Genomic DNA, 10,186 nt, shown 5'->3' on the forward strand with positions numbered 1-10,186 from the left:
AATGGTAATCCCTCAAGGCTTCTAGAGAACAAAGGGTGTTAAATGGGAGTTAATTTTGTCATACTCATGACCCTTATGACTAATTTAAAATGTAAGATTGCCATAACAGCCTTTTTATTTGTGAGGGTCTCCCTTCATGCTGGTTCTCCCCATCATTTTCTCACAAGGAGCTTTTGTTCCTCATCTGTAAATGATCCTTATCCTACAGGAGGGGGTTGTGAAAACCTGGCTCAGGACAGATGGGGAAGAATTCGTATATTTTAGTACCCCTGAATTAAAACATTATACTTAGGCATAATTGTTATTGACTAAACAAGAAAATAAGATGTTAATCCCTAACAGATACTTCAGTTGTTAGAGACTTCATATTTTTGGAAAACTATTGAAAAGTTTAAGAAAATCCCACAAACTTTCAATTTGGAGTTCTCATTATCTCATTAAATGAATAGCACTGCATATAATTAAGCTCCCAAGCAGGTTTAAGCTTTGGGAGATGTGCAAATACAGATCACCATGTGTTCATTCACTATTTGGTAGTCCCTCAGAATGGATTTCAGTGACTCTGTGTTTTAAGAACTCTTAAAATTCTCCTCCCGTTTTTTTGGCAGAGAGCCAATGAAACATTACGGTATTAGTTCATTTTTTTCTTGCTTGTCTTGCAGTAGTTTATAATGCACTGTGTTTTTGAAGAACAAATGTATGAACATATCTTGGAAATAATATTTGTCAAGCATTAGCTCAAAGATCTTTACTACCTTTACAGAAAAAAAAATAGCTCTTTTCTTTTTCCTTTTGCAGGAGAAAAACCCTACAAATGTACATGGGAAGGGTGCACATGGAAGTTTGCTCGGTCTGATGAACTAACAAGACATTTCCGAAAACATACTGGAATCAAACCTTTCCAGTGCCCGGACTGTGACCGCAGCTTCTCCCGTTCTGACCATCTTGCCCTCCATAGGAAACGCCACATGCTAGTCTGATTGCCTCTGTGTCCTGCCTCAGCGTGACTCCCCACTCACCTGGCTCTCTCTCTGTCCTGCCTCCCATTATCTAACACATTTTTTACATGTACATTTTAATTTGATTCAGCTGGTCTGAATCTCTGAATTTATATCATCCAAAACTTCCATATGGTCAGTAGTAGATGTTCTCTAATTCTCCCTCTCCTTACCACGGGTCAGACCTAAAGAATGTGAACACTTTTTTTTTTTTTTCTGGGGATGCTAAGCAAACCCTTCTTACAGATACGTTTAATGTAATAAGAACAAGGGAACATGTAAACTAACATAACCAATTGTCAGTTCTCCATGTATTCCTCAAAAGAATGTCAGAGTAAATGTATTAGAAATACAGTATCCAGACTGCTAGTCCTTGCCAGAGACATTCTTACCTCTGCCCTGTGATAATATTTTATATGCTTGACAGTGAAAACAAGTGTGGCCCCTTGCACCGGTTAGCTAGAAGTACAGCCAGATTTCAAGCTAGTGCAGTCACCTCTTCCGTCATTCTTCACAAATCTTGTCAACCTGGATCTTAGACTTCATCTGAATCGAGTTCTTTGCCCTCCTTTGTGCCTGCAGCTCATATGGAGGTCTTTGCCACCAATGGGAGATGAGCCCAAACTTTCGATCTAGGTGGGTGATGTGTAGCAGTTCAAGGGAAGGGTGCTGTGTTTTCATAGCATGGAGTCGGAGGAGAGGGCCATTTAGCAGGGGGAGCAGAAGAGGCAATTCCTCCTGGGCTAGGGGTTGTCAGTGAGGTTTCAACATTTTGTTAGCTGTGTGCAGCATTCCCAGAGCTTCAGTCTCTGTGCATACTCAGCTTTGTAGAACCATGCTGCAAAGCCATATACCGATGGGGTTATCCATGCAACTATCTCCATTCCTACAATGTCCTTAATATGAGATCATCAAACATTGATAGTAGGGACTCCATGGAATATTTGCCCAGTAATGGTAAGAAATCTTTTGGGTAAGAGTATGGATGGCTCTTCTTTTACCCAATCTGCTTATAGCTTTTTTTGTAAACAGGGAAATGTTGAGTGGTACTTGTATTCCCTTATCAAATTAATCACATAGCTTTTATACAGAAACTCTTCCTGTGTGAGCTGTTAAGGTGCCAAATTGGCTGTTATTTGTATTCATGACACATACCATAAAGCATCTGCTAATGCTTTAATGGATTGATTCAATTAAGACCTGAGTGACACTATTTGTAAATATAACTAGTTGTGAAGCACACATACCTTTATTTTGGGAATTTATGAAAAAATATAGAAAACCACAGATCAGGGATTCATATATGTAGCTCAAAAATTCCCAAAAGTTTACTGTTAGAGTTGGCAATTTCCTATCACTATTTCAGTGTCAGAACAAACTGAAAATAATGGCTCGTGTTTATGTTGAAGATAAATAGCACCATTATTGGGGGAAGTTATTCAAAAGCAGGCTTTTGAGCACCATAGTCTAAATGCCAATAAAAATAATTCATACATAGAAATGTCATTGGTCCTGAATCTGAAGAAAATGAGCAACAGTAGTTAAATGTGGGTGCATATAACCAAATTCCCCTTCATCAAGAATGGAGGAGAAGAGAGAAGAATGAAATCCTGAAGATTCATCCCAGCCGCAACTCAGGATCCAACACAACTTTAACTGGGAGGAATACATTGTTTGATCATTTTTAAAACATCTGTGAATGAGTGATTCCGGAGGCCTGTGAATTGTGTGGGGAGCTTACTTTGATGGCACTGTGTTAATAGAAGTTGTAGGGACTGTGCACCTAAGAGGCTAAGAGGTCCCACTCATCCGCCCTGTGACCCAGCTGTAAAGAAATGTAGTTAAGAAATGCAAAGAAATGTGTTATCTTGGCACTTGGGTTTGATTTTCCTTTTTTTAAAGCACTGCAAAACTTCTTTAGGATACTAAAACATCCTAATTGGGCTGTTTTTTTGTTTTGTTTTGTTTTTCAGCTAAAGGCAAAGAGAATTTTTTTTTTTCAGCTGAAGTTTTTCTTTTTTGCAACTATGACATGAATTGAGTGATAAAATGGCTCTTTGAAAAGTAGATATTGTCTGTATTGTAAATGCTTAGTCATATTCATGGCAAAGTGTTCATTTCTTGAGATGGTTCTTTCACGACACACAAGAATCAAGATGGAACGCAAGGAAAATCTTTTTGTTTTGACCGAGGTAACCAGTTTATGTGTGTTCCAATCCATAGAGAAGTGGGGAAAGGGCGAGAAAGGATCAGATTGATCTGGGATCAGCTTTGAGCCTGAGTTCAGTGAATAGCCTCATGGGCATCTCATGGAATTGATGCATTTGCTGTGGCATATTTAAATTTTGTTCAAAAGATTTTAAGCAAGACCTTGCGAAGACTCTTAACGTTACTGTTCAGCTTGCTTAGGTTGTGTTAACAGTTCATTTAACAAAGACCCGTTTTAACTCTGAACAAAAGCAACCCAGAGCGGCCATTCTCTATTCCCATGCTGGTCAATACACTTTCATTACCAATTGGCCCTTACCAAACTTTTCTTATATATATATTTGTATTTTACTATGATAGTTGAGAAATTTAGCCTCTTAGTCATTTTTAGCTGTTATTGTGGAAGACCTCAAATACAAGATTAGATGCCCTTGAACATGTTTTAATGATGTGTGTCATGTTACTATCAATGGTGATTTCAATCGCAATATTTTAAATTGATGAGAATGATTTGTAAACATGAAGTTGCTATTACGTAAATTCTGTTTGTTATAGAGTTTCTTCAGTTGTTACCCAGGTGTCATCCTAGAGAAGTCAGAAGAATCAGAATCCATCGTATTTTAGAGTTATGTGAATCTACATCATAAATGGGCATTAACATTCTAAATTGCTTGGTTTGGAGAATGTGTTAGCAGCATAGCTATATTCAACTAGGGAGATGCTAAATACACAGGAGTTTCAAGAGCCTTGGAACAGAATTACAGGGGAACTATATATGTATATGTATATTTTATTAAACACCCATCTGCACTATCAGTATTGCACTAATGTGGAATTTGAAAGACTATTTTGCTGATACTGTATATATGCGCATCATTCCTGATTAGATTGTTGTAAAGACAATCTGAAAGATCTAAGGTTTTAAAATAATTTGGTTTGAAAATATACAGTTGTCTTGAAGGAATTGCTGTCATACATGAAGTTGCTCCGAGCTGTCTTTATTCTCTTCTTGGTCAAGGTTAACAATTGCTAAATGATCGCAAATTCACCTAAACAATACATTTACAAAGCCATCTTTACATGCATTAAACAGGGCTACAACAATATTGTTTTACAAATACTAGCACTTTTTTTCTGTTATGTACTTAGTGTTAGAGGGTCAAAATAATCTTTCTGCTTAGCATCTCTTAAACCATACCTGCAAATATAGCAGGATTATTACATTTACAGTACTTTAATACTTGTATAAACTATGCAGAAATTTTTAATAAAGTGTAATATATTTTATAAGCTAATAAGACTGAATGGGTAAAGGTTTTTAGCATGCATTAGTATACTTGCAGATACTGAAACATTTTGGTAATCTTTCTTACTAAAGATGTGAATGTTTAATGTACCTTCTCTGTTTCTACTCTGTAGTCCAATGGGAATTCAGTAATGACATTTTGTCATGTCAAACTGTGAACATAAATTTGTACTGTACAGTCCTCATATACTATATACAGTATGCAATATATATTATATACTTGTTAATAAAACCATCAGAATATTAAATGTGATCATGTGATTACTTCATATGCAGTGATCACTAGAGCAAAACTTACAGAGCAATGTAAGAACCCTTGCTTACAACTTTACTTACTCTGATGGGCAGTTATTGTTGATGGAGGGACAGAAAAATAGATCTAACTGGAAGATGAACTAACGGAATTAACTCAGCCCTCAAGCTATGTCCCTGGTTTTCTGAAAATAGCCAACAGGAAGTCTTCTAGGCTGAAATCATAAAACTGCAGACAATCCAACAAAAATCTACAAACTCACCTAGTTCATTCTTGAAATACTTCGTGTATTTGTTATTTATGACCCCCTGCCTGCTTCCAAAAAGAACTTGCAGCTTTTTGTATTAAAAGACACATGAGTGTAATACTTTAAACTTTTATAGTAAAATATCAAGACTCATGTTGGGGAGTGGGGAACGAGGAACAGAACAATAACGCATTAAAGTAAATAATTCTGGATAAAAGTAATTATTTTTCAAGCCTTTAGTAACCATGTTCATGGACACTGCATTCTCCAGCATCACATGAAGAAGAAGTAGTTTCCGATAGGGATTTAGAGTTGAGTTTTATTTTGTTTTGTTTTTGTTTTTGTTTTGAGACAGTCTTGCTGTGTTGCCCAGCCTGGAGTGCAATGTTGTGATCTCACTGCAACCTCTGCCTCTTGGGTTCAAGCGATTCTCCTGCCTCAGCCTCTTGAGTAGGCGGGACTACAGGCGCACGCCACTGTGCCCAGCTAATTTTTGTAATTTTAGTAGAGATGGGTTTTCACCTTGTTGGCCAGGCTGGTCTCAAACTCCCAACCTCAAGTGATCCACCCGCCTTGGCCTCAGAAAGTGCTGGTATTACAGGCATGAGCCACTGCACCCAGCCAAGGATTTAGAGTTCTTTTGTTTAAGGCAAAATGTAATTACCTCTCCTCTTCCCTCTGCATCCCTGCAATGTAATTGAAACTGAGGCTAGCTTGTTAGATCTCAGCAGTTTCCTCCAGCCTGGACTTCATCTTAGCAAAACACAAGATAATGTCTGGCCAGCACGTCCCACATGACTTACTTTCACAGGTTGGAGATGAAAGGAGGTTGGGAGAAGGCTAAGTTCAGCCTTTGGGGCACTCTCCAGCCTTCTCTGGGGAACTTCTCTGTTTTTATACCAAGATAGTTGACTGCAAGATCAAAAGCAAGTGTATATGACTATAAATCCTAATGGAATATTGGCTTGAAATAGTCCAGTTGACTGGCTGTAATCCTTCCACTATATTTCTTTTTTGTTTGTTTGTTTGTTTTTGAGACAGAGTCTAGCTCTGTTGCCCAGGCCGGAGTGCAATGGCACGTTCTTGGCTCATTGCAACCTCCACCTCCCAGGTTCAAACGATCCTCCTGCCTCAGCCCCCGCAGTTGCTGGAATTACAGGCACGCGCCACCATGCCCAGCTAATTTTTGTATTTTTAGTAGAGACGGGGTTTCGCCATGTTGGCCAGGCTGGTCTCAAACTCCTGACCTCAGGTGATCCACCCACCTCAGCCTCCTAAAGTGCTGGGATTATCGGCGTGAGTCACCGTGCCCAGCCAATCCTTTCATTATATTTCTTATGCATGACTTGACACTTGCTGAGTTCAAAGTAAGATCTATCCTTCTAGGAAGAATTGTTACAAGCTGGATTCTGCCCGGGTGAATGATCAGGATGGTAACAAATGTGGATTCTATGAGAAACTAAATTCTTTGGGGAAAATGGTTGAACAAAGTTAAGATGTTCCAAACAAAAATATATATATAACCATTTCCCATTACAGTCAGCCCTCTGTGTCCATGGGTTCCACAATACAGATTCAACCTAGGGTGAATAGAAAATATTCAGGAAAAATAAAAAAAAAAACACTACAATAATAATACAAATAAAAAGAACACAGTATAATAGCTATTTACATTGCATTACATTGTATTAGGTATAAAATCCAGAGAGAATTTAAAATATACAGGAAGATGTGCATCAGTTGTGCAAATACTATGCCATTTTATGTAAGGGACTTTAGCATTTGAGGATTTTGGTGTCCCTGGGGGTCCATGCATACCGAGGGATGACTATATTTTAAATGCTATCAGGTTAAGAAAGCAGGATTAGGAGGCTTACTGGGGGCCAAGTAAGATTATCAATTCTAATCTGAAAGAGAAGAAATGGCTGTGTTCAGGGACGATGCTGCTAAAAGATAAACTTGGGCACATTAAAATCTTAAAAGAGTTTATTTGAGCAGACAGCAATTCATGAATCTGGCAGTACCAGTTGCAAACAGTTGCCTGATTCCAGGAGACTGAATAAGCTGTTCTCAGAAGCAAAACAAATTATTTGATGGTTGAAGTCGAAAGTTTGTAGTTAGAGGTTAGTTGGCAGTTTCTGATTGGTTAAGATTGTTTCCCTAGGCTATGATCATTCACTCTGATTTGGGCTTTGGTTTGCTTACACAGGAAACCAAGGCATGGGAGCGGTCTCTGCCTGATGATCTCCCAATTCAATTATCAAAACAATGGATTGAGATGGAAGTAAATACATACACATATACATGTAAAAGTTAAACTACTAGAGACCTGACTTACCGGTGTGTATGCATAAAACTCAACAATGAATTTTCCTTCAAGTGTACATTCATTTTAAGAATGTAAACGGAACCTGTTACCATTTCCTATTGTCTGAGCAGATCATAGTCACACTAGTTAGTAATAGCGCAGTATGTAGAGAGAGTGACTCCGAAATTAGAATAACATGTGCAGTAAATTAGAATTATTTTTAAACTTATGGGGAAGTGGGAGGTTGATTCTCACCAAGTCCAGATATGCTTATTGGTTTGAGAGCTTCTGCTCATTATATCTCTGGTTTTGCATTCCCTACAGGCACCCTGAGTGGTGGGGTTAAGAATAGAAAACGGAAGCTGGATCTTCAGGCTCCTGGATCATGGCTGTTTCACACTGCATACACTTAATGAATTCGATGTTTCTTCCTTTTCTCATGATTCAGGAACTCCATCAGTCTAAGAACTTGGTGTTTAAAGAACTCAGAGAGGTGGCTCTTGGGGACTTTCAAGCCTTGCTGATCTGCTCCAGAAGAGGTATCACCTCCTGCTGCAAAGTACAAGAGCTTGCCTGTCAGTTACACATCTCCAAAGCTATGTTCATGTGTTCCCTCAACTAAAATAATATCCCACCCACATATTCACCACCAGAATGAGATCCTCATGGCTGAGCTGGGACTTGCTCGTCTTTATGAAGACATTGCTAGATGGTAGTTTGTTTCCAAACCAAGCTAGAGTCCACTAGTCCAGTACAGTAAGACCAAACATCCACACCAAGGTTTTGCAGCAGGAGAAAGGAGGGCATTTATTTGCAGGGCACCAAGCAAGGAGAACTGGGCAGCTCATGCTTAAAACCCAACCTTCCCCGTGACTTTTAATTAAGCAAGGGTTTTAAAGGCAAAGGTAAATTTCAGGAAAGCAAAAGTTACAAGCAAAATCTTAAATGTATCCATGGAGTTTATACATTGGGTTGGCCTAAAAAGATGGGATATCTTGCAGTGGGGCTGTACAGGTCATAGGGAGATTCAAAGATTTTCTGATTTGCAATTGATTAAGGAGGGGAAGATTTATCTGAAGACTTGGGGTCAGCAGAAACGAATATTAGGTCTGGCCCATGGGTGTGACTTCCTCCAGGATCCTCAGGAAGAACTTTAGAACAAAGAGCTGTGGTCAGAGCTTGGTCCTTAGTTCCCCCTTATCTGAGGTCTACATGCCAGCAGATGGCATTTTCCATTTGGTGGAGTTCTGGGTTTCTGAAAAGCAACTGAGGGACATGAGTTAAAATGTTATCTTTAGTTTCTACAGGGAACCAAACATCTTGTAACTCTAACTTCCTTGGCTATTGTTTAATGCTACTATTACCTTCTTGCTTATCAAGTTGCTCATTTACTTCTCATGGCTAGCTAGGTGCCTGGAATTCCCCTTAAAGGAACTCAAGAATTTCTTTTATTTCCATTCTTGGGGGCCCAACAGGCCCCTCAGAGAAGTTGGTGATCCATCTCAGTTTAAGGAATAGGTGAGCCTGAGTTCTGCTCCTACCTCTGACCCTAACCTCTCTCTCACCCCTTCACAGCCAGCTAATCGCTTCTGAGGCCACTTCTGGGTCTTTTCTCTTCTGTCCATTGCCACTGAGCTCCTGTGTTTCTCACTGGGGCTAGAACAGAAGTGTCTTCACTCTCCCACTTCAATCATTCTCCACCAGACACCAAAGCCATCTTTCCCAAACTAAGAGCTGACCATGTTATGCCCCTCTGCTTAGAATCCTTCCATGGTCCTCACTGTACTGAAGCTGGTTCTTCTTAATTCAGCCCTACCCCCATTAAAGCCTCATCGTTTATCATTAAACTTTTGTTTTCATTTTCCTGTTTTTTTCTAAGAACCTTCAAACACTTCCCATACTCAGTGAGTTTGATAGGTGCACAAGGCATTCAGGGAGATACAAAACTCTTACTCATTTGTCAAAATCCCACTCAAAAGTTACCTATTCTTTGAGCTTTCCTTGAATGAACTCCACTCACCCTCTCTGCAGAGATACTTTCTCCCTACTTCTTCTTTTTTTTTTTTTTTTCTTTTTGAGACGGAGTCTTGCTGTCACCCAGGCTGGAGTGTAGTGCCGTGACCTCGGCTCACTGCAACCTCCACCTCCCAGGTTCAAGCGATTCCTCAGCCTCCTGAGTAGCTGGGATTACAGGTGCACACCACCATGCCCGGCGATTTTTTTTTTTTTTTTTTTTTTTTTGTATTTTTAGTAGAGACAGGGTTTCACCATGTTGGTCAGGCTGGTCTTGAACTCCTGACCTCGTGATCCGCCTGCCTCGGCCTCCCAAAGTGCTGGGATTACAGGCGTGAGCCACTGCGCCTGGCCCTCTCTCCCTACTTCTTTCTGTAACCACATAATCCTTGAGTTTCCCTCAATTTTCAGCACTTATCACCCTGCATGGTCAGTCTGTCCATCTGTCTCCTTCCCTCCCTAGATCTCAGATCACCCTAATATGATTCTATTCTGGGTGTCCAGTATCCAATCCCCAGCACCAGGCACAAAGCATGCCTGGGTGTGTGTTGGAAAGTGTGCTGGGGAAGGTGTGTTGAATGAGCGAATGGGTACTAATAGCTAACATTAAGTGAACACTTACTATATATTTTGCACTATTCTAAGCAATTTGCAGGCAATAATTAGTTTAAGTCTCAACACTGTAAAGCATGTAACTATTATCATTTTCTTTTTACAGATGGAAATTGGGGCACAGACAGATTAAGTAATTTACCCAAGGTCACAAAGATAGGAAGCGGAAGAACCAGCTTCAAATTCAGGCCTCCTATGTCCAGAACCTGCTGTCTTAACTATTATATGGGTCTCTGGCCTT

The 10,186-nt window shown here is 39.6% G+C and overlaps 1 protein-coding gene across 1 annotated transcript in view; it reads left to right on the forward strand.

Moving 5' to 3' along the window:
* Window positions 1-4,760, forward strand: part of KLF3 (KLF transcription factor 3) — a 37,103-nt gene extending 32,343 nt beyond the window's left edge. Inside the window, exon 6 of the mRNA XM_003832161.5 lies at window positions 799-4,760. Coding sequence (XP_003832209.1) covers window positions 799-980 — 182 coding nt within the window. The 3' untranslated portion in view covers window positions 981-4,760. The remainder of the gene's footprint in view (window positions 1-798) is intronic.
* Window positions 4,761-10,186: the final 5,426 nt, after the last annotated feature.

The sequence above is a fragment of the Pan paniscus genome, chromosome 3, assembly GCF_029289425.2.
Source record: "Pan paniscus chromosome 3, NHGRI_mPanPan1-v2.0_pri, whole genome shotgun sequence".
NCBI lineage: Eukaryota > Metazoa > Chordata > Mammalia > Primates > Hominidae > Pan > Pan paniscus.